General features: G+C 51.9%; 1 protein-coding gene across 5 annotated transcripts; it reads right to left on the bottom strand.

Moving 5' to 3' along the window:
* Positions 1-2872: 2872 nt before the first annotated feature.
* Positions 2873-23848, bottom strand: ZIC4 (Zic family member 4). Of its 5 annotated transcripts, XM_027543959.1 has the most exons (6): positions 22987-23848; positions 19223-19307; positions 14153-15817; positions 12634-13251; positions 7778-8096; positions 2873-5671 (listed from the first exon to the last, which is right to left on the bottom strand). In XM_027543959.1, coding segments are annotated over exons 3-6 (945 nt in total). In that variant the 5' UTR covers positions 14160-15817; positions 19223-19307; positions 22987-23848; the 3' UTR covers positions 2873-5670. The 5 variants fall into 5 exon arrangements, with proteins under 5 accessions (XP_027399760.1, XP_027399730.1, XP_027399750.1 ...); XM_027543929.1 differs by lacking the exon at positions 14153-15817; XM_027543949.1 differs by lacking the exons at positions 14153-15817; positions 22987-23848 and adding an exon at positions 20908-20989.
* Between the last annotated feature and the right edge of the window lie 500 nt (positions 23849-24348).

Genomic DNA, 24348 nt, shown 5'->3' with positions numbered 1-24348 from the left:
AAAAAAATAAATCAACATCTGGGCCGGCTGCAGTGTTAGTGTCTTAACAAGTCATGGGAGTGACATTAAGACGATCGGGTTTCTCCTGCTTAGTTTTGCACAGAAATAAACTCGATTCCCTCTCATTTTTCTTGAGCTTTTAAAAATAAATGGCATCTCTGCCTCCGGGCTCTCCTCCCTCCGCCCCCTGCACCAGCATCTAGAACTCTCAGAGTACATACACTCATGCAGTTTCAGGACCCTCAGCTAGCCTAGGTGCTGCCTGGAAAGACACACCCTGCTCTGGAGCTTGAGACCTTTGCAAGTGCCTTGCTTTCTAGGAGGGTCTGGAGACCTGATTCAAGGAGGAGCTAAGTGATGTGTCTGAAAGATGGAGTCTTGTAAGTGGTCCTAATAACAACAAGTTAACAACAAGCACTTGACACCTAAGCTCTAAATGGTTTCAAGGATTATCCTATTAACTGCTCCAAGCAAACTTGTGAAGACAATTCTTGGAAATTCTCTTTCAGCAGACAAGGAAACCGAAGCACAGGGCCACGGGTGGACAGGCCTAGCCAGTCTTCCCCTCTTACCCACACTTTCCAGTTGGTGCTCGCATTGGAAGTAGCGAAGAGGCTAAGGCGTCCCCAATCTTCCCTCGAGGCTCCCAGTGTGGGAAAGGAGGTGGGCAACTTCCCTAAAGATTTTCTCTAGGGTGAACTAGCCAGGGGGACTCGGGCACCAGTGACCACCCCTCTGCCAAAGGTCACACCATTCAACTTCTCTGCCAAAGATAACTTGTCTCCCAAGGAAACCCGAGCACTCTCAGGGGCAGCGGCAGGCAGGTGCCCCAGCACACTTGCCCTTGTCCTCTCCTTCCCTCTCGAACCTCGGGTCTTCCGCCTGAGACCCGCGTGGCGGGGTGGGAGAGATGGGGGCAAGGGCAGCTGCCCTCCGCACATGTCCTCTCGGCTCCCAGGGAAGGCTGGGCTACGACTCCCCCGGCGACCCCGCGGAACAGCGTGGTCCCGGGAGGGATTAGGGAGGCGTAGCTGGAGGGTCCGTGGTCTCTGGCGGCCGTGAGGACTCCAGGCAGGGGACCAGGCCCAGGGTGCCCCGGGCCTTTCTCATACTCACTTGCTCCCCCAACAAGGATTCCGTCGGTGAACCGGCTTTACTGAGTGCCCTGTCCCACAGAGGCAGGGCGCAGAGACCCAAACATCTGGAGAGGCTCTACCTCGGCCCAGAGCCGGAGGAGGGGGACCTTTCCGCGAGAAGGACGGGAGGGGGCGCTCACCCCAGGACTAAAGTCCAGGAACCTCTTCCCCCGCGTCGCCCACTGACTGCGACGTGTCGCGGCTGTTCCAGGGGCCGTTCCTTCGGGACTGTCTTTTCACACTCGCGCGTCGCCCTGGCACCTTTGCGCGCCCGGGTCCCTTCCGCAACCTTCTCTGCAGGCCTGCCACCCTAGCCCAACGAGTTGGTTCTCCCAAGGTGTTCTCGAAGGGAACCTAGCATCCAGACGCCAAAAGCCGTTGTTGTCCCACTCACTCAGTTCATCTCAAGCCCCAGCCAGGCCCTCGAAACCCAACTTCTCTTTCGTTAGGAAGGGGTCCGGCGGTTGCTGTGCCTGCGAATTAGGAGGGAAGGCGCAAGGCACGCGGGTGACCAGAGGTTCAGTGACCGCAGGGGAGGGAGGAAGAAGGCTCTGGTGGTTCAGGTGGTACTGATATATCTGAAATAATTTCTCCAGTGGCCGGACGGGATAAGAGCTTCTCCATCAGATGCTAAAACTCACTGAATCCTAACCTCCCAATCGGGGATCAGAGAAGAGTCCTGTGGGCTGTAGCCACACAATCTTCGGGGAGGTGAATGGTCTGAGCACCGGCTACTCCCAGAGGGGAGTGACGTCCTCTGGGAAGACTCCTGCGGGCAACTGTACTCGAAGAACCCTCACGAGGGTTTATGTTCTGTGCTGTGCTGCTTAGTCGCTCGGTCATGTCCGACTTTGCGACCCTCGTGGACTGTACCCCGCCAGGCTCCTTTGTTCATGGGATTTCCCAAGCAAGAATACTCGATTGCGTTACCATGCCCTCCTCCAGGGGATCTTCTCAACCCAGGGATCGAACCCACTTCTCCCGCATTGCAGGAGGATTCTTTACCGTCTGAGCCATCAGGGAAGCCCCATCAGGGCTTAGGGAAGACTTGGAGGCAGCCTGCCCTCTCTTTTTTTCTTTGTTTTATTCCTGCCAGGTACCAGGCATCTCTCTAGAAAGTTAGAGGTGGTTTGTGAGAGGTTGGGAGAAGGCAATGGCACCCCACTCCAGTACTCTTGCCTGGAAAATCCCATGGATGGAGGAGCCTAGTAGGCTGCAGTCCATGGGGTCGCTAAGAGTCGGACACGACTGAGCGACTTCACTTTCACTTTTTCACTTTCATGCATTGAAGAAGGAAATGGCAACCCACTCCAGTGTTCTTGCCTGGAGAATCCCAGGGGCAGGAGAGCCTGGTGGGCTGCCGTCTATGGGGTCACACAGAGTCGGACACGACTGAAATGACTTAGCAGCAGTAGCAGCAGCAGTGAGAGGTTGCGGTACAACTGCAAGACAGCCCCTGCCAGGAACACACTGAAAGCATCGGCCTATCGTTTCCCCTTCCACGATGGAAACCAGTTAATGAGTGCCAATGTTACTAGGGTGAAACTGGGGACGAGAGAAATCTTCTTTAAGAAAAGGGCCGCTTTGGTAGGTCCTTCTGTATTTTGCTGCTCTGAATGACTAGACTTTGGAGATGTATCTGGAAGTCGTGAGGGATGGCAGGGAAAAGGAGGGGATGCTGCTGGGCGGGCCCCAAATCTCTCCCAAGACGACGAAGCAATAACAGGACACTCGAATTTCAAGGGAAAGAGGAACATCACATTGTTTATTTCCAAAGAAAATAGGGAAATGTATCTCCATGTACACAAAAATCTTTGGAGGGAAAAGGAATCACGGGTTTAACTCATTTTTACATATTTACAGCAGATTAAACTACAGGTTTCAACTATATTTTCATTCAACAATCACTTTCAGTGAAATACATAACAACTTTTTTCCTTTCGAGTTAGTTCATAATTTAAGGATGCTAAGGGGACAGATGATAAATCACTAACAGTGTGGGTAGAGAGGGTACCAAATAGTCTAAGATTTCAGCCAGGCTTTCTTGCGTGAGTAAATTATGATCACAAAACATTTGCCTGTCTGTATAATTCACATTCATTACAATCATTACATTTTCCCATAAATTAGCAATATAAACAAACATGTGGGGACCTTCAGTAAACAAATAAAAATCAATATAAGAGATGACATTTTGTAGCAACTATAATAACAGCATGGGTTACAGCTTGGGGAAACTTCTTTACAAATCATTTAGTCAGCACACACGGGGGTAGCGAGGCTGGAACATCCTCATTTTTGTAAAACACCTTTAAAACCACATCAAAATGTCTGGGGAAAGCTGGACTGGGTGAAAGTTTCTCTCTCTTTTTCCTGGGCACAATATGAAATGAAGGACTGCACATGTGGATGGGGGAGCGGGACGTTTGCATGCACTTTGGGGTCGACGACCTTCTGAACTCCAATTGCCAAGGTGCTGAAGAAAACAGGAAATTATAAAAATGTCTCTCTCCCTCAAGCCCCTCTTCTTTCTATTAATGGCAGAAAGGGCTTGCTGATAGCTGCTAGTGGGAAGAAACACACAATGGGTCTATTTTTAGCTGAGATTGTCTTTGAAGGAGCAGGAAATATGAACAATTGCTCTGCTGCAGCTTTAGGTTCCAAGGATAGGGAACAAGAATAGTGGGAGCTTGAGGGGTCCCCAGGTGACCTGACTTGGACTGATTGAGTGCAGAGCAGCAAAGAGAGAAGCAGACCCACAGTGTGGGCTTAGGGTATCTACCCTCTGCCTGCACTGTCTCTGCATTCTTTCTTTCGTGTCCCAGAGCCTGGGCAAAGAGCCCCCTCAACATCTGCACACCTCCACAGGCTCTGGACCTGATGTCTCTGCAATGCTTTTGTTTTCCCCTTGGCAGGACTTAGCCCTAAGTTACCAGTTAGTGTAGTGTGCATGTATTTTTTTTTTAAGAAGTTAGATTTTATCTCTTTAGAAACGGTTTGAAACTAACGGGGCAGAGGGAGTTTGACAGAGAGGAGAACAAATCGCTGACAAAGAACCTTTTACGTTTCATCAGCGTTGTTAGGACGACAAGGAGGAATGTCTCAGATAATAACTCCCACTTCAAAGATTTCTCAGCTGAATAGAAAGCGGACCATCCTTTTTATTCAACCACAAGGACTGGCACTAAAGAAGACTCCACTGTTTGATTTTTTTTTTCCACCATGTTTATTTTTCCCCTATTCACTGGGGTACTTGGATAAAATAAACAACAAGACAATTAAGGGAACATGGACTTCTAACTTTCCTTCCATCTTCCCTATCCCCTTGGCCTTGGGCTCTTGAATCTATGCCCAGGCCAGCCAGGCTTGAGGGGTTCCCTACACTCCACCCTGGGGAGAAACAAGTTTGGGGGTGTGTGAGAAACTTCTGGGACAGAGGGGCCGAATGAGCTGTGCTGGGGGCCAGAGTGAAATGTCCCAAAGGCACAGTCTGAACTCCCCAGACTCATCCAGGGCGGTTCCTGCTCCTTCCCCCAAGTCCCATCTAAATTCAGGCCTCCAACCTGGCCCAGAGGCGGAGAGCTGCTTGGCACAAAACCGAGCTGGGGATGCTCATTTGTTGAGCTTCCGAGCTTGCCCTAAAGTTATTTACTCCTGACCCTGGAGCCTCTTCAGGGCGCAGTCAAGATGCACGGAGTCCGGCTCCTCCCTTTCCTGAAAGCGTCCCTGGTGTCAAGCGCCCCTCCCCCGCATCAGAGTGCAAGGTGAACCCCTAAACGCTGGCGAGGCAGGTCCTAAGGAGGAAGTATATACTGGAGAGCACAGTGACAGTATTAAATGGCGTGAAAGCAAAGGTCAGCGCAAATGTATCTTAATAGAGTGTCTGCAGTGAAGTGTGCCGCCTTTGAAGCGGCCGCTCCCCGCGCGTATTTCCATGGCGAGCCTAACGCGGCATGCTGATGCACCGTCAAACTCACACTTTCAACCCCAAAACCCGACTCTTTGAACAACCCGAGTTTGATTAGACCTTTCTCCTTTTCTTTCCCCTCTTACAAACCATTTCCTCGCCTTTAGAAACTCGCCATCAAACCCAAATGCGCCCTCTGATCACCGCAGAAAGCAGAAACAAAGGGGGCTGAGCGGCGATTCAAGCGGCCCTTTTCTTCCCTCACATTATTATCCATTTTTATTATGATCGGGAACAAGTGCCCATTCGCGTGGGTTTTGTTTACCGGAAATTAAATGAAAATGATTTAGTCCGCGTCAAACAAAAATATATACTTGTATACACAAGAAAAAAGGCCTGTTAGACGTAAATATTATGTCCTTAATGAAAAGCCTGGACGGGCTCCAGGCTCGGCCTTTCAGGATTTCAGTGCGACTTGCCCATTGCCATAGAAATCCTAACTTACCATGAAGATGCACCGTGGCGAAGAAACATTGCTTTGTGCGCGGCCCCTTTGATGTCGCAGGCGCGAGATGCGGGCGCTCAGCTGCGCCGGGCGAGATTACCTTGCGAGCAACGCGGTGGACATCTGTAACAAGCAAATGAAAAATTAAAGGCGATTAGTGATCGACTACGCATTTTTTATTTTATTTCATTATTTTGCATGGGGGTGGAAGGAAAAATGGGGCCTAGAAAAGCAAGAGAAAGAAAGAGTCCTCTGTGGAGACTGGGACATTTTTTAACATCTTCAGAAGAAGCAAGTTCCCCAGATGTCCCCTGCACCTTGGCGGCGGGGCGGGAATTGCTGGATGGGAGAGAACCGTTTGCAGCCGACCTCCAGTCCTTGGCCAAACGGCCTCTGGGACCTATTGTAGTGGGGGTAGGGCGGGAAGAGGATTGCAGAGCCCCTTCCACAAGGGCGGATTCACTAGAGATGTATTTGGAAGGAAGATTCTGGTTTTTATTAGGGGTAATGAAAACAGTCCCTCTCCAGTTAGGACGTTATTTATCTGATGGACGTGTATGGCGATGGGGCAGGAGTGACAATCTTCCAATAGTGTCTGAAGAGGAAGAACATAAGAAAAGCCAACAGAGTGGCAGAATCTGGGCTGGTTTGCTGTGTCCAGCTTTTTAACTGAGCTCTTTGGGGGCTCCCCATAGGTAGGAGTATCACACTTCTACTTAGCTCCAAATTCTTAAGGGACTGGGATGGGTCTACCAAAACTTTTCCCTGTCTTTTTAATCCGCCCCTCCCCCCAAATCTTAGCAAGAAGTTTGAGGCAGCACCATCCTTCCCTTCAGAGGGTAACTGACTGGGAACCAGGCCCTGATCTTTCCTCCCCCTTGGCAACAATTGCAGACTTTTCCTTTTCCCTGCCCCAACATCTGGTTCTTTTTCAGGGGATTTGGAACCCAGCACATCAAATACACATTCAATCTAGACCCATTGGGTGTTTGCCTTCAAAATATTTATTCTTGCAGTTTGTCTCTTGTCCCATGCGCCCCTCCCCCCTTTTAAAACAAAACCAACATTGTGTGATTTTTGACAAAGACCATCACAGAATTGCCGCGATTCACCCAGACACTGTCGCCTAGGCGGGATCCCTTTGCTACGGAGGCCTAGGCTTAGTGACGTCATTGGTCCACTCTGCATCCCAAACCCCCAAGCACCCACAAGATTCCACAGGCAGCTCCTGGACCAAGGTGGGACGTGGGAAGAGCGTGACTGGTCTGTGGAGTCCTCAGAGCATTGAATCCCAAAGCCCCTTTAGCACACTTTCTTTTGTATTTCCTGTGTTGGGACTTCTCGCCCCTGGTATGTAATGCATACCGCAGCCGCAGACAAGTCCGCAGACAGAGTGCCTGGGCCAGTCTATGGAGGAGGGGCATATAATCCGCAGGGAAGGTGCTTAACCTCCCCCTCCCCCACCCCTACCCCCCACTTCCCTATCGTGTCCTTTACAGAAGTGGCTGGAAATTTTTCGATCTGGGACTTGAACAGCAGGGGGAGGGGAATTGTAGGGAGGCAAAAGAGGAAGAAAACAGGAGGGAAGATAATGGCTCATGAGTTTCCTCTGCCATCTTCCCGCGTAGGAATTCCGAGGAGGCTCCGACTGGGAGCTGGGAAGGGAGTAGGGGTCGCAGTTAGAGAGGCCCAGGCCTCGAGGAAAACATTTCCTATTCTGTGAACCACACAGGGCTTTGTGGTCTTACTTGTGCCACCTGCAGTTGCCAAGATTGCGCAGAAACTCTCCGAAGATGTTTTCTTTTCTTTCTTCTTCTTTTTTTTTTTACCTTCTGCCTCTTTACTTTACCCCAACCCTGGCTTCACGCAACACAGTCGAGGGCATCTGGGTGGGTGCGTAGGGGGCTGGATGTGCCTGCAGAATCCATGTGGGTACCATATTGATATTTTGAGACAATGTACATTATATCAGCATATTCGGTGAGCTCTACCCCCTATTAGTGGTGACCTTCCTCCCTTCCTTCTTCCCTCGCTTCCTTCCTCACTCTCTCTTCAAGCCTCAGGAACCCAGCCTAGACCTGCCAGTCAGTGGACGCGGAAGCAGCACCCACAGCAGCAACCTTAACACAGGCGGCGGCGGCGGCGATAGCGGCAGGGCCAGGTGGTGGCGCGGGGCTTGGGGGCGCCGCGGGGGCAGCCGCTGCGGGGCCCGCGCCCTGACACACGTACCATTCGCTCAGGTCGGCGCCCCGCGCCGCCACCGCCGCCGAGGAGGCCACCGGGGGCTCGCGACCGAAGTCCGACGAGGGCGACACGAGGGCAGACGGCGTGGCCGAGTCGTAGCCAGAGCTGGGCGGAGGCGGCGAGCGCCCGTGCACTTTCATGTGCTTGCGCAGCGAGCTGGGGTGCGTGTAGCACTTGTCGCAGCCGCGCACTTTGCACGTGTAGGGCTTGTCACTCGTGTGCACGTGCGAGTGCTTCTTGCGGTCGCTGCTGTTGGCGAAGCGCCGTTCGCAGCCCTCGAACTCGCACCTGAAGGGCTTCTCCCCTGGTGGAGGCAACACAGAGACATTAGTGCGCGTGGGTAACATCGTTACCCTTTCCCAGTTTCTGTTCCATTTTGGGGAAGAGGACCACACCAAAAAATTCAGAAACCTCTTTCCCCGGCGCAGCAGGCCCGGCACCCCCTTCCCCCTACTCAGAGCGCGCCCCGGGAGCTCTCTCCTGCAAGCCTCCAGCCCTCCCCTTCTCCCGCCTGGGCCTGGGAGGAGGGGAGGGAGGAGGAGGAGCGACAAAGACTCCATCTTAGTCGAGTTGCCTTCCTTGGAACATCCTGATCCACTCCGGTTGTTTTCCTCCAAATTTTCTCCACTCGGAGCCAGAAGCACCTTTGCCCGGAGAATAGAGTTGACTGAGGAGCTCGCATCTGCTCAATTTAAAGTTGCTGTTCCAGCCAAGCGTCTCTGCTTGCCCCCTGCTCCCCGCCCAGTGGTCCACCCCGCACACATCCAGTCCTGGCCCACATTGTTTCCTAAAGTAGGTTTTGTGCAAACGCCAAGGCGATGGAATAATTTCAGGATGCGCAGCTGATGCACACGGCGTGTGCCTAATGTGGACTCGTGTTGCAGGGAAAGGTATTCTGAGAAATGATTCACTTCAGACGCGATTTTTACGGGAAATGGAGCCCCCTCCCCCTTCCCCTTTACCCCCCGAGGGCAAACATTTAGCAGCATTCTTCAAATCTTGCCTAAACTGTCCCGGATCCCTCCAGATACGCGCGCAGGCAATAATATTTTATTACGCTGCTCCAGCGGCCTCCTGGAGACTGTGCCTCGGGCAGCCGTCTCTCCCAGTCCAAACTGACTGTGAGAGGTCGAGCGGCCTCCACAGACCACCCACGGCCCACGGTCCGGTCTCCCGGGTCTGAGCAAAGAAACCAGCAGGTTCTGCCCGGGCCAAGCGAGATCTATGGCCTCTCCAGTAATCCCAACCTTGGTCGCGGCGGCTTCAGGATGAGCGCAGCTGCTGCGGTCAGGCCAGGCCTGGCTTGGTGGACCGGAGGGCAAGCGGGCAGCCGGGGCAGACCCGGGAGGGCTCGGCTCCGCAGTGCGATGCCCTGTAGAGCCGCGGGAAGGCGCGAGCGCGCGTTAGGGTGGAAATACTGGCCGCGGACCGAGCCCCAGTCTGGGAGCTCACAGCCCGCTGGATTCGCTAGCGTCTGGGGGAGGAAAGGACCCCAAGAATCCGGAAGCCCAGGTTTCTGCTGGAGCTGCAGATGCTGCGGGAAGGAGGGGAAGAAATGTCCGGGCGCTTTAAACAAATAGAGGCTGTCGGGAGCCCTGGGTTGAGGGAGAGGCTACCAAGCGTCTGGCTAAGGAGGAAGAGATGCACGGCTGGAGGACGGTTTGCCTTTGTGGTCCTTCTCCTGCCGCTTCCAGGAGAGATGAGTGCTTTGGGTCAGGTTTGAATAAACAAAGCCCCTGTTCCCGAGTCCCGTGGAGGCTTAGGCTGAACCAGAGGTTTGCGTACAACCCTCGCCTCCGCCAGGCAGCGGGTTAGAAGCCCATGGCTCCCTCACCTCGCGGCCGCTGTGAGTTCACACTGCAGGAGTATTGTTAGTTCAGTGCAAACACTGGACAGTGCTGGCATCTGCCGTTTCTCGGCACACTTGTATAATTTTATTAAAAAAAAAAAAAAGTAGGAGAACGATGCAGAATAAACCAGTGTCCCGATATGCCTCTCTTTTTCTCCCTTCTGCTCCCTGTTAGCATCTGCAAAACTAAAACTTTTCTTCCTCCCTTCCTTCCGTCTTTTCTTTCTAAAATCACTTACAAGAACCATATAATTCAGAGCCTGCAAAAGAAAGCAAGATTTGCTAAGACAACAGAGGAGAAATAGAATTTGAGGTTGATTGCAACCCCCAATATTGCTTCCCTCCCCAACCCATCTTGTGAGCGCCTTGTTGAACATTCACGTAAAACAGAAACAATGATTTCGTCCCAGACGAGGTACTGAGGCGAAAAAAGCAGGGCACTGAAGGTGATACGGACAGGCTGGTAGTTCGCAGGCCCAGGGGAGGCCAGGTGAGGCCGCGCCCGGGCGTCCTCCCGGCCTCTCCCCAGCAGCAGGAGGAGCCCCGGACTCCTCGCCTAACTCTGCACACCCCATCCTACCCCGCCCCTACACCCAACACGCAGCCTCCCGCCCTCTCCCTCCCACCAGATCTGGGCGCTGCGCCCTGGGTGGGTGGGTGGATGGATGTGGGGAAGCAGGGTTGGGCCGGGGTCCTGCAGCCCGCCCCGAGCAGCCTGGGCCTGAGGCTGAGTCCTGAAAGGCCGGCAGTCTCCTCCCAGAGGCTCAGCCGCCGAGAGGCCTCCTTCCCCGGCCCGGCCCAGGCCCGCCGGACGAAGTTGGGCAGCGGCGGGGCGGTTCGGCTCGCGCCATTTTCTCGCACTTGTGGCTGGGCCGGGCTGTCCGAGCATCAGCCCCGGCGCTGTCTCTTCTCCTCTGCCTTGGATCCCAGCCCTGCCTCCCTCTACCGTCAGCCTGGGAAAGTGGGGCGAGCCACCCGCCCAGGGGTCCGGGGAAGGGCGCCGGGCAGCCGGCCCGAGTCTCCCTCGCGGCAGCACCATTGTTCCGAGATCGCTGTGACCACCGCGAAGAGAAAGCTTTCAGAGTGGGCTCGGAGCCGCTGCTTCGGAAGCCGGGCCCGGCAATCAGATCCGAGAAAATCTCAACTCCCAAGAAAGCGGCTCCTGATTGCCGCTTCCGCGACTCAAGGAAATGAAACGCCATTAATATTTGAAAAGGCAATTATTTTCCTGTTGAATCGAGAACTGTCTTCATGAATAATTTGTAGTGAGGTCTATTGCCATTTCAGAAACATTTTGTTGTTGTTGTTGTTGTTTTTCTCTCTTTTCATTACTTAGGAGGAGGGTTTGAGGGAAACGCCAAGGCAGAAGCTCTGTAAAGAAAAATTTTTTAACTCCGTGATAATGAATCAGGACTGCCAGTAGAAAGGGAAAGGATGCACTTAGAATTCTGTTCTGAATAGGCGCAAACCTGAGCCAGCTCGGGCGCACTGAACTTGCTTCTCTGCTGTAGGTCGATTGCACTGAGAATTTAACCATTTTCTGCTTCACGGACTTCAAACAGTAGGCCGGCAAAGAGCAGTAAAAGTTTGTTTGTTTTAAACCCCCTGTCATTAAAAATGAGTTCCTTCTCTGGCTCAGGACTCGAGTCTACCTTCGCGGTGCGGGTCGCCAGCTCCATGAATAAGCGAGCCTGAGGGCGGCGATCTGGGTCTCACTTCTCTCCTTCTTCCCTTGGATAAAAATCGGAGGGGGCGGGGAACAAACTCTTGCACGAGATTGTGGCGGGGGGTGGATCCTGGAAACGGCTCGGATAAACCGTACGTTTCCGGAAATAAAGTAGGAGGCTAACAGTGGACTTTCCTTGCCTCCGAGTGTGCCAATGTCCTGACGAAGACCTTCCCCCAGGCTGCAGGGTTTGGGGGGAGAAAGTGGGATTTTAGCAAGCTTCTTTTCCTGGGTAGTGCCAGCCTGGGGGAATACTTTGATAATTGCTGATGTTTCCACCAAGAATAGAGGTAATTCAAAATGCCAGGGAGTAGAAAGGGGCACTAAGCTGAAACTTACTGCATCCTTTCTGTCTCTCCCATACGTGCCCTTCTCCGTCCCCCAAAATGGAGGAGGGTAGATGTTGACTTCATAAACTTTGAGGAAGCAAGGCAAGAAAACCCTAGCTAAGGAGAGCAAAAACACTGGCTGCTAAACTAATTAATATAACTTCACAGGCTGTTCTGGGAAGTGTGAAAACTTTCTCCTTGCAATTGCATTAATTAGAGATGCTTCTGGCCAGAGGAGTTCAACTTTTCAGGCTCTTGAGCTCGCTCCTTTTCTTTCTGTTAACTAGAACTAACAGATGTTGTTGACACATGTCCCCATTTCACTTAACAGCTCAGTAAATGACATTTAAGGCAGATGAGTCTCCTTGGGTCTCTGCTAAAGCAAAAGGGTCTGTGAAACATCCGGAGTATGGGTGGCCAAGGCTTTCAAAATAGAGGCAAAGTTAGCCCATGAGACTCCCAAATCCTAAAGAAGGCACCAAGGCCCTGGTGAGCTCTAAGTCCAGGTGGCAGTCAGGTTGTCAGGCTGACCACTGGAAGAGTACTCCCCACACAATTCCAAAGGGACCAGGAAAACAAATTGTTCCTATGTCTTTACAACTCTGATGAACAGTGCCCTTTAGAATACCTTAATATCAAACTCGATAAGCAGGGACCACACATTTGCACACACAGAAACTCAAGCACCCTCCCCGCCCCCCCCCCCCCGCCCCCCCAGCAGAAATCTCACACTATCCTTCCCACACACAGCCTCAGGAAACTTCTGAGATTCTAATAGAAGGGCATAATTAATATTTTATGAACTTGGCTCATGGAAACACCAAAATATTCCTCCTCCCCCCAGGTGGAACTTGAGGAAATCCAGCTCGAAGGCCCCAAGGAGGCCCCCCTTTTCCCCCAGAGGGTGCGCACGAAACAGACAGTGCCGAATACTGACCTGTGTGAGTTCTTTTGTGTATTTTGAGATTTTCTGATCTAGCAAAGACTTTCCCACACCCCGGGAAAGGACAGGGGAAGGGCTTCTCGCCCGTGTGCACGCGGATGTGATTTACAAGTTTGTATTTGGCTTTAAAGGGCTTGCCCTGGCGCGGACACTCCTCCCAGAAGCAGATGTGGTTGGCCTGCTCAGGGCCTCCGACGTGCTCCACGGTGACATGCGTGACCAGCTCGTGCATGGTGCTGAAAGTTTTGGAGCAAAGGCGCGGGGGCACGGGGCCGTCGGCCGCCAGCCACTTGCAGATGAGCTCCTGTTTGATGGGCTGGCGCATGTAGCGGAAGAAGGCGCCGGGACCGTGGGGCGCGGCGAGGTTCATGGTCAGGTTCATGCCCCCGTAGCTATGCAGGGCTGCGGCAGCTGCCAGGGCGTCGCTGCGGGACACAGGTCCCGGCGGGAAGGGTTCAGGTCGCGCGTACATGTCTCCGGGGAGCCCCAGACGCAGGAGTCCATTCAGAGTGCCGCTAGGGGAGGCCTGGGGAGGCTGCTCGTGAAGGCCCGGGAACACCGAGGGGCTGGAGGCGGCAGCGAGCTGGGGGCCATGGTGTCCGGAGCTGCTACCTGTTGTTGAGACAAATAGTGCGAATGAGAACGTGTGGCGTGGGCTGAGCGTTCTACCGGGCCCCAGGGGGCAGGCCCAGCCCAGCCACACCACGGCCTCCGCGGTCAACGCCGGGACCGAGAGTCAGATGGCAGCCGTTGCGACCCGGGTGGACAACGCGGGGCAAGCGCCGCCACCGCGGTCCGGCTGGGCGGCTGTTTCGTAGAGCCCCCTGCCGCTTCATGAGCAGGAGAGTGATTGTGGCGGCGGGGTAGATGGAAGGGGTAGTGGGGTGCGCAAAGCTGAGTCTGTGGGTTGCTGGGGGTCCCCGGGCTCTGCTCCAAAGGGGTCCGACCGGCCGCTCCGAGTGCGCTTTGGCGGCCAGCTCCCCGGGGGAGTGGAGGTGGGGGAAGTGGCGATGTTGTAAGTGCTGGTGGTGCCCAAGCGCCCCGGCCGTATATACGAATTTCAGCGCCCAGATCGGCTGAGAGAAGGAGGCTTGCTGCATCCCGGCCGGGGCTCCCTGGAGCTCCTTGGGTCGGGGCACTCACGCCACTGTCACCTAAAAGCGCGGAGGGGAGAGAACAATCACAAACAACTTCTGCAAAGTTCTCCCCCCGCCCCCCGAGTTTTGGGTTGTGACTTTTTTTTTCTTCCTCTCTCTCTCGGTCTTTAATGTCTACTTGAAATCCCTTACACTACAGAGGCAGCAGCGGGGCGCGTGAGGAAATGAATAGAGATTCGGGGCCGTGGCCCGGGCCCGCCGAGAGGAACAATCGCCTAGGTCGCCCATTGGCTCGCGGCCCGGTCCGACGTCAGCGATGACAGGTCTCTCCGCACGGGGGACACACACACATACACACACGTACAGAGTCACAACTGCTCGCGCTCCCCTCCCCACCCCCCATCTCGCGCCCTTACTGCTCATGCGCTTTGACCCGGGCACGTATTCTTTTCTCTATTCGTGGGCCCCCTCCCCCTTCGCTCCCGAAAGCTAGGCAGATCTGCTCGGCCTCCGCGCTCTCGGAAGCGAGCGAGGCTGGGTTTTGCCTCTAGCCACCAAGATTTCGGGGAGGGGGCGTTGCGATGTGCGTCATGTCCTCCTGGAGGCCCGGAGCTCCCCAACTCTGCCACCGCCGGCGCGCAGGGACGGCGGCCTGCTTCGGCAGCTGGTCCCAGGTGTCGGGAGGAGACGAGGGCCGGGGATCCCAGGAGGAAAGGCGGCTGCAGATTAGGAGGCCGAGAGCAGGGGAGCTCCCGGGCTAGCAGCCCTTGCCCCTAATTTTGTTTTCTCGCTTTCTCCGAATTTGCTCGTGTCGCTCAGCTTTCTCGCTCTCGCTCTTTCTCGCTCTCAATTCCACGAGCCTCTGACCACACTTCGCCTTCCTACTTAGATCCTTTCTTCTCCGCTCCTCCTCTCTCTTCCCTCCACTCCATATTTTTCCCGTTTAGCCTTGTCGGCCCCTCTTCCCGGGTGCCTGGAACGCTTAGAGACGGGCGGACTCTAGAATCGGGCCCGGAACCGAGCCCCAGGAATGGCCCAGAGACGGTCATGACCTAGGAGAGGCTGGTTTCGAATCCACGCCTCCCTCCGGAGAGGGCCTAAGGATCCTTCCTCCCCGCCGCAAATCACAGCGAGCCGGGGGTCGATGGGCCACAGAGACAAAGGCGAGGGGAGCGCAGCGAGGAGGGAGGGTCCTCGACCGCAGGTCTCTTCCCTCGGTCCGTCTGCGGTCCTGAACTAGGTACCCAGCCGTCAGACGGAGCCCTGGGAAAGGAAACTTGAAAATCACTTCCACTCTGAGCGCCCTCAGGCCACTTGTTGCCCGCGGCCGGAGTCTGTCCTCTACTAGCTTGCCTAGAGCCAAGGGCACGTTTTCCGGCCAGGCTGTGAGAGCCACGGCCGGCCGCGGCCTCCTCTCTCCGGACGCCCTCCTGGGCTGCGGGTTCCTCTGTCTTGGGGTGGGAGGTCGGCGGGTGGTAGAAGCCTTCAGTCTTCATTCCTGGCTTAGCCGAGTGTGGCCTCAACGGGGGCGGGGAAGGGGGGTGGAGAGCGGTTCTTTGTTTGTGCCGACCGGTTGGGGCCGGCTGGAGCACCCGGCGATTTAAAGGGCTGCTTGCCTTCAAGCTGGCCTTGCACTCAGTAGCCGAAAATGCCAACCTAAGTTCTCTCGGGCCTTCCCGGTGGCCACAGAAAGCGCCCTCAAAGCAGTGAAAGACTTAAGAGAAGTTTTAAGGATTGGGTAAAAGACCCGGCTCCCCTAGGAGGGGGTGAGGAGTTTGAACATGTTACAGGGTACCCTGATGGAGTTGACTGAGTTGCCTCAGCCACCCCCAACACCAAGGACTATTCTTAAACATTTCCTGGTCAGTCAATAAGGATTTCTTTTAATTTTTTTAAAATAATTAACTTATGAATAATGGTTGGCAGAGTCTTTGAGACTTTCTTCATTTAATGCATTGTTCCTTGCTCAGGGCCGCAATTTGGTGAGGGATTAACTTCCACAGCGATTTCCCTCGGCTTTGACAAGTCCTGGTCTTTCTGCTCCTCTGGCCGGAAGAGCTTAAGCAAGCTACCAATAGATGCTGCGTTAGCATTACAAAAAAAAAAAAAGAAGAAGAAGAAGAAGCTGAAGGAGAGCGTTTGACAGCCGGACCCCTTCTGCTCTGAAACCAAGGGCTTCCACCCAGTAGTGCTGAGGCTAGACTTGGAGGATTTGTCTCCTTTCCCGAGCTTTCACCCTCTCCCACACTCGCCCTTGCTGGATTTTATCCCCTCTGCCCACAGGTGCCTCCTTTCCGTATGCTTGCCCCCCATTTTCCCTTCCACAAAGCGCTGGTTTCAAGGCGTCCCACCGAGAAGGTGTCTTTTGAATGGTACAGTGGTCTAGGCAAACCCACGAACCCATGATGGGTTCTGAAAACACATAGTCCAAAAACAAACCCAGTGTTTTCCTTTTTGGGACCTCTGGCCCAAAGGCTCTTTCTCCTAACCATTTATCAGCATAGAACTTAGATCTTCCTGTAGCATTCAGGCCTAAGTGTAGGGGCACTGCTGCAGTAGTCCAGCAATTAAATTATTTTATTTAAATTAAAGTATTTACTTTCCCATCCAAAAGTAGGTGATCTACAACCTAATGTTCAGGTTGTTTGTCAAACTAACCATCTACTTTGGCTTCCATTAAAACTGATTTGCACAAAGAGGAACCACTTAGTATAGGCGCTGTGACCCCATCTGTGTCAAAAGCTTTGAATAACAGCACAGAACAGGAGTATTCAAGTTGGTCTTTGGTTGTGGACTCTTTTGGAAACCTGGTGAAGCTAGTGAACTTTAATAATCCTGTGTTTGTTGCCCACACTCATAGCATATAACATTCCATTAGAAGGTGGTGAAAACGAAGATGCTTTTTTTTTTTTTTTTCCTTTTGACCATCTGAGTTTGTGGACACCTCTTCCCCTGGAATTCTAAGCACTTCCACAGAAACCAGGGATAAGAAGTAGAGGTTTTACATACATAGACTGTTACTACACCACACAGTGTATCTTGATAATTTTACCCTTGAAAAGCTTTGAACATGTGTATGACTTTTTGTGCCAACAATGAAAGGGCAGATGCATCTGATTCAGCCAAATTCACGGACAGTCACCCGGCCCCATGGAGCTCCTTCCCAGATGCAGCCTTCTCTTGAAGTACTGAAAACATCTGGATGCATCCTGGGTAGATGCTTCTTGAGAAGTCAGGGGTCAGTTGACCTAAGGTCACTAAGGTTGCTTAATCTTTGCAAGTGCCTTGGAGCCACGTGGTTCACACTTTGGTTGGCTAAACACAGAATGGGACCATGCATTCTCCCAGAGAGACATTTCCCCAGGGATAGAAAGAGGGAGGGAAAAAATCCATTTACTCACTATTATTTATGAAGAGGGACGTTTGGGGTGATTATATAAGGGTCTTCAAGGTGATTCTATGAAATAAATCCCAAAGCAGTATCCAGCTAGTCACAGATGACAGGTGGGGCACTGAAATCAGGGAGGCATATTTTAGTTTTCAAGTCTCTTCCTCTGAGTCTTTCAGAACCCAGGAAGCAAGGATTCCAGGTTCCATTGACTATTGATTGGGCAGGCTGAGTAGTGGTGTCCCTCAGTAATGCTCAGAATTTTTCTTTCAGAAAGTTATCTCACCACACTTACCCCAAATACCAAATGCTTGACTGGAGCAGTCTACTAACCATGCTGGGGAGTTATAGCATTGTTGAGTCCACATTTCTGCTTAATATACAGAAGGAAAAAAGATACATTCTGCAGCTCAGAGATCTTCAGCAGTTTCAAGAAGCACTGGGGATTTTCATAGGAGCCTGTTCGGAGCGAGTTCCACCACCAGACTCCAAACATCCCTCCAGACATCAGAATCATGCCCTAAGCATGGTTTACTCCAGCCATGATAAAGCAACATCATAAACTAAAGTGATTTTCTAGTCCTGCTGGATAGAAACATATTTGGTGACCCTACCATCTGCCATAGCTCCTCACATCACTGGCTTAAGTGGGCAAAGGTCTAATTTCTCTTCCTTGGAGAGAAAAAAAAAAAATGAGAGAGATGTACAGTCAATAGCTGGGCTATTTTTTCTATTTTGATCTTTTCATCAATGCTAAGTGATGATCTCTTGCAGGTTATGCTGAGAGCCAGGATCCCAAAAACTGAGGGCCACTGCACAGAGCCTGGCCAAAGCACTAACTTTGTTGGCTGAATATTCTGCATTTTGGTCTGCAGAGTCACTGTTTTAATCTTTTCTTCTCTGTTTCTAGCTAGGGTTACACCCAAAGCAGGGGGGCAAATCCTTTCATAGGTTATTCACAGACAGAATTGAAGATTCCTAGAGTGAGAAGCTGTCTCTAGTCTTAAGGGGGGAAAATATACCTTAAGCCCCTGAAGCCTTCTATGGGTCCATGACCACATTATAAGAGGAGGTGAGATCTATCAGCATTTTGAAGATAAAGGAAGATACTCCTCCCCTCTGCTATGGAAGTTTGGGGTTTAATTATCATTAGTGGAAGTGCATATGAAAGAAAACATGCTTGGATAAAATTTAATTTCCAAACAAACCGTCTTTTGACAAATGATTAGTAAACATGGTTAAAGGATCTTCCAGAACAGCACTGAGGAATTAAAACAACGGAATTTACATAATAACCACATTTCTCTAGAGAATTCTGCCATCAAATCTTCCCAAAATAATAGAAGAGAGTCATTTCGTAAGTTGTCCATTTAGCTTTTGTTAAGAAGGTTGCTTTTCCTACCAACAAGGCAGCTGTTGGTATTGGAGGCAACCTCAGCTGGTGGTGTAGTTGAAATGAGGCAGACTAGATGCCTGAAAGGGGAAACTCTCAACCCTAAATCATATGCTTATTCTAAATGGAATATTAAATTAAATTCTTCACAATGAAGGTATTCCTGACAGAGCGGCTGTCAGTCACTTCCCGTTCAGACACCACATTGTGGGAACATCGTGGCTGCCACATTGCAGAAGGCTGGTGTCCCTGGTAAAGATGATGCATATCATGTAAACCCCATCACCAAGATCAAAGTCTGCTCCTTTCATGGAAGCCAATACATGTCAAACCTCATTCCAATCAAATCGTCCGGAAATGAATTCAAGATGAATATGTCATAGAATAATGTGACAGTGGAACTGCAGAAGGTCAGGGGTTGTTGTTTCAATGAGAGAGTCGTCAAATATTAATTCTAGAACGTCCAGATGAGTAGACATTGAGGGGGATTAGCTGGTTGCTGGTGGGAAGTTGTGTTGTTGATTTGTATGCAAATGCATCAAACACTAAGGTGTTGTTTTAAGTTTCACTGAAACTCAAGAAACACCCCAAACTCACAACCAACAGAAACAAAAATCAACAACAACAAAACATACAAAAGTAACTTACTTCCGACTTAAAAAATAACTTCAGCAGACCAGTATTCAAATGAGGATACTAACTTACTTGGCTCTTTCAGGGCGTTTCGGTAAAGCCGTATTCGTTTCCTCATCACCAAAGAAGTCTTGGATCTCATTTTCTGACTTTAAGCCTGTTTGGGAAGAAAAGACAGTCACTAGTTAAATGATTTCCTAACATGTTTGTATGGCAAGACTGTGTGGACTGAATGTATGAGTGAAAAAGAAAGTGCTGGTCTGAAGAGCTTTTCAGTGTTTCTTTGACTATTTTCAAATTTGGAAGGGAAAGAATTCTGCTGAGAACTGTCCCTCTTTACAGCAAAATAATATATCCTGGGCGATGAAAAATATTTAAAAAACATCATTTTCCAACTAGACTTTAATCTGTAAATTATTTGTGGGTCTCTTCGCAAATAGAGGTACGCACCCTTTCCATCAGCCAATGTTCGAACATGTTTCATGCCAGAAATTGAAATTTTTTAAATCTGAGAAGCCCCCATCATTTTCTTTAAACTTATTAATTAATTAAGTATAGCGAGAAGGCGGGCTGGGTGTCCTTGGGGAGGTTAGCAGGTTAAAAATTGAGTTGTAAGTGTTGAAACTGATAGGAGAGGGAGTTTTTTGCAGATTCGTAGCTCCTGTTATGCCCAAGGTGATGTGGAATCCCTAAACCTCATATGGCTTGCACCTCCTCACCCATTTGGAAGCGGTAGCTGTTGGTTTTTCAAAGTTAATGTAAAACTCATCAGATTGCGGGGAGATCTTTTCTATCATTTGGTCCTGTCTGTCCACATTTCTTGCTCAAGAAGCTCAGAAAGAACCCACTCCACCCCCAAAATATTCGCATTCCTTATCAGATTTACTTTGTGGATACAGCTACCCAGTCTTTGGCCATCTTAAAGACTTAAACCCATCCTGGGGAATCTCTGCATCTGTCAGGCAAGGCTGAAAGCAGTGGAGCAGCCAAACAGGCGATTCACCCAGCCCCAACCCTCAATTTGGACTAGAAAGACAAACAGTCATTGAAAAGTTCTCAGGCTGGACAAACACAGCAAGCTCTCTGTCAATGAGGACGTCTGCCTGTCTTGACACTCCAGCCCACAGAACAAGCAGTTGTTTAACTTGTTGAACCACAGGCCAAATCCAAGTGGGGCTCTGCTATCTCAAAGGCTTTCCAGTTCTCTGTGCTCAAAGATCTCTTTCTCTAGCCTTCAATCCCCAACCCAGGCTTGAACTGGCTTAGGTGTTTTCACCCTTCCCTCTCCCTTCTTTTCTAGGTTCAAGTCTGAGGGGTGGGGGTAGGGGGTTAGACTCACCTTTTCCCAGAGTGTTTTATTTATTTTCAATTCTTTCTAACCAAAAGGCATCTGTCCCCAAAGGTAATAAGCTCCTTCCCGCACAGATCAGGAAAGAAAGGAAGCCCAACTTCACATTCCTACAGAAGGGCGGCATGCTGGGAGTCCTTGCTCTAAAATTTCCTCATGGCAGGATGTCTGGCACAGGAAAAGTCCTGGTTGGTTGGAACTAATAGAATTTACTTTTTTGCTTCAGAGGGAAATGGGTGTGAGTTTCCCTAGAGACCTCTGTCCACCCACAATGCTGCCCGAGCCCTCCCTTGGAGAGGCTTGGGTCACTTCTACCCCCAGTCCTGGCGGTCCTTTGTGCATTATAAACCCAAAGGCATGCAAACAAATGTTTCAGAGGCTGGACTTCAGGCAGGCAACTGGGACCGACCTTAGGCTGCTCCTGTAGCAGCTCCATCACCGGCCTGTGCACGGAACCTGGGTAAATATCTTCTCCTTTGGTTCAAATTCTGACCCCACTTAGCAAGCCAGTCATCTCACTGAAGGAGGGGTAAGAGAATCTAGGAGCTGTCCCTGGGTCCCTGGACCTCAGATTATTGCCAACCCAGGGATCTAAAAGCCCTGAAAATTCTCGGCTTGGTTTCCCCCAAATGGTTGCTCCTGACTTGTCTCCTCTTCACTCCAGCCCTGGGCACTGAATCTCCAGCCGGGAGCACAACCTGGAAACTTATTAGAATCTGCCTTCCTTCCCTTGAGACAAGGAAAGGGTGCCAATGAGCATCGGTAATTCATCGTGTTAGGGGAGAGCCACAAAAGTGGGGCCAGTGGGTACAGGCAAAAGGCATCATTTTTCTTTGCGGGGGAACACCCAAGGCTGCACGTTGTGGGGTCGTGAAATCCAAAGGGAGTTTCCTGCCCAAGGTCAGAGGTCGTCTTCAGCCTGCTTCCCAAGCCAGCGATCTCAGTCCCGGAGCCTTACCCGCTGCTCCACACTTATTACCCCGCGGGCGCGCCGGCAAAGGGATGCCCGCCTCTCGGCCACAGTTCAGCCAGCGGGGCAGGTGCAGAGCGGGGGGCGGGGCGGGGGGGTGTTGCCTGCAGGATGCTTAGGAGCGTCCCTGCTAAAGGCAAAACGGCTCCCGGCCTCTGCCCGCGGTCTGCGCTCGCCAGCTGCACCCGGCACCTCCCGGGCTCCCCTCCGTTGGGCCCTCAGGCGCCAGGAAGTTGGGCTTCGAGGCTGAGTTGTGCGACGGCCTTGGCTCATTCTTCTGCTCCCTAGAGGGAGAAGCTAGGGTTCCTCCAGCTGGGAGCTGAAGTCGGGGCGACCTCCGTGTGTCCAGAATAGAATCTGCGTTAGTGGGTCCCTTAAAGGACCAGCCTGGACATTGAACCGTCCCTTTGAATCGCTCCCTGCCTCCAAGCTGCCGGCGGCTAAAGTGGAAGGGTACGTGGTGCCTCTTCGCGGGTCGCTCTGAGGCCATTGCTGTTGGAAAGGGGGTAGAAATATGACCTTGAAGTCCAAAGGGAGTTTCCTGCAGACGGTGCAGGCCAAGTTGCGGCCCCTCCAACGCCCCTTCTCCATTCCTAAGACCTCGCTGGCTCCCAGCTGTCCCCACGGACTATTCATCAACTCCAAACTTTCCTATTAAACCTTTGGGATACTGCTAGATTTCTTTCACAGTCTGACTCGGTTCCCGCCCCACTGGTCCCTAATTTCTAAGGCTTCTAGATGTCTAGGGTAGTGCCAAGAACCCCAGATAGCTGCGGCCTTCTCCCTTGGGAGCTAGTCGTAGCCCTAGTTCGCATCCGGGAGAAAGAAAGCCAAGTCCCCATTCCACGGGAGGCCGCGCGCAGAGAGTGGATCCAGCGGTCAGCGTCCCGAGGCAGGACCAGACCGCACGAGGGCGAGGATGCGGGCCCCGCAGCTGACCCAGCCGGCATCTCCCGGCAGGTTGGGGCGGAGAGGCTTCATCATCTTGCAGCCAGCCGGCCTAACTCGGCTCCTTTGACCCCGGAGAGGGGAGCCGTCCTGGGTGAGGGTGGGGGGCGCAGGACGGAGAAGCTGCCTACAGGCCCCCCCCCTCTCCTGCGCCGGCCCGGGGGCGAGGGAAGCTCAGGGCCATGACTCCCCTTCTGGTGCCAACGGTGGGGCACCCAGGCGATTTACAGAGAGGGGAGGGAAGGCGGACAGGCAACGAACTGCTCTTGGTCCGAGTGCCAGTGGGAGCCCCATTCATCCCCCTTGCCCACCCCCCTCTGAGTAGAAGGGATGGACTCATCCCCAGCGTAGCCTCTCTCCGCGGAAGGGCCCCCTCCTCCCCTCAGTGTCAGTGGGGTGGGGCCTATACCCACAGTTGGGGGGCTAAGGAGGGGGAAATGGGGATAAACATCTAGCTGGGCCTTTTACCCCAGAGGGGTTTGGGTGCCAGTGGCCGAGATAAGGGTGCGTTCTACCCCGCGGCTGGGGGTACAGGTCCGGTCAGCTTGCCCCCCGGACTCACGCACTTACCCTGCTCCACCTGTTGCCGAGATCGCCTCATTTCTGCACATCACTTTGGGGTGGCTGAGGGGGGACCACAGAACCCTCCAAGCCTCTCTTTTGTGGTTCCAGCGAGGCGGTCATCTTTCATTTCTCCTTTTCCAGCTTTCGGGGAGCAGTTAGGGAATGTATGATGAAGCAGAAATGAGCCGTCAGGATGATATTTTAATGGCTTATATGTCACGTTGGTGCATGTGGCTTTGAACTGGAGCCGCTTGCGTTTCCTGCAGAGAGCGCCGCAAATCCCACTTGATAACTTCTACAACCCACAACTTTTTTTTTTTTTTCCTCTCACATTCACTCTTACTCTGTATATTTGGACGCGTTTCCTAAAAATACCCTCTTGTCAACGTCCCCCTTGGATATTCCACGGACTGGAAAGAAGAGGACTGATTTTTCTTTTTTGAAGAATTATTTTCCCTCTTCCCCCCTCCCAACCCCTACCCTTCTCTCCTCAGTTCCCCTCCCTTGTTTTTTCTTTTTTTTGAAAAGCAGGCGAGGTGGGTTCAATATTTGTTCTCCCTGGTGAAAGCAGTACAGCCTCTAGAGAAAACTTCACCTTGCAGATAATATTTTTATGACTACCGTGAGGCAGGATCCAAATTCCCCTTACAGGAAACAGAAAAGACTCTGAGTGGCTCCACTATATCTTTTTTGAACAAAGTGTATGGCAGTTAAAACAAACAAACCCTCAATCCCTTTGCCTCCATTCCCCATCCCAGTTCTGCTCAAAGTTGGCAGGGAATTCAGGGGCTGCTGCACTCAGACTTGTTGCTGGGGACTGAACATTTGATTTTTTTTTCCTTTCTTTCTCAAATTTCTGTTTCCCAGCACAACAAGCTCAAATGCTCAGCCAGGTTCCCTCAGACACCAGGAAATCATCCCAACTAAAAGAAGTCCAGTTTTGAGGAGGGAGAACCCAGGAAAAGAGCAGCTCAGCTCACCAACCCCAAGCAGGAGTCTAGTTGGTGAAAAGACCAGAAAACCAGAAAGGAGGAGAGGCCGACTCTGACCCTGCCTTCCTGCAGCCAGTGCAGCCTGAGCAGGCAGCTGGGCAAAAATATTCATTTTCATTTTCCTCTCGCCCAGGCACTGGTGAGTTTCCTAACCGGGCTGCCTGTGAAAGGATGAGTTGAGGTCTCTTTGTCTGAGAAAAGAGTTTAGGGCTCTGATTCAGCTGCAAAGAAGCCAAATGAAGTTAGAAACAAAGGGCAAATTGAAGGATTCCGACTCTTGGCTTTTTGTGTTTTCCTTACTAGAAAATAATTAGACCTAATGAATATGCAGACGCTTCTGCTAAACCCTCGGCCCGGGCTGCTGGGTTTTAAACAG

The sequence above is a fragment of the Bos indicus x Bos taurus genome, chromosome 1 (genome assembly GCF_003369695.1).
Source record: "Bos indicus x Bos taurus breed Angus x Brahman F1 hybrid chromosome 1, Bos_hybrid_MaternalHap_v2.0, whole genome shotgun sequence".
Lineage (NCBI taxonomy): Eukaryota > Metazoa > Chordata > Mammalia > Artiodactyla > Bovidae > Bos > Bos indicus x Bos taurus.
Note: the sequence above shows the minus strand (reverse complement) of the source record. Positions and strands in the feature narration are given on the sequence as shown.

Bases quoted from the DNA above. Each gene is read 5' to 3' on its own strand.
- ZIC4 (XM_027543929.1), bottom strand. From the start codon at position 19,292: ATGAGATCCAAGACTTCTTTGGTGATGAGGAAACGAATACGGCTTTAC. The intron at 13,252-19,222 runs GTAAGTTAGTAT...TCTCAACAACAG, and splicing joins AAACGCCCTGAAAGAGCCAA to GTAGCAGCTCCGGACACCAT. The intron at 8,097-12,633 runs GTCAGTATTCGG...TGCCTCCACCAG, and splicing joins ACACAAAAGAACTCACACAG to GGGAGAAGCCCTTCAGGTGC.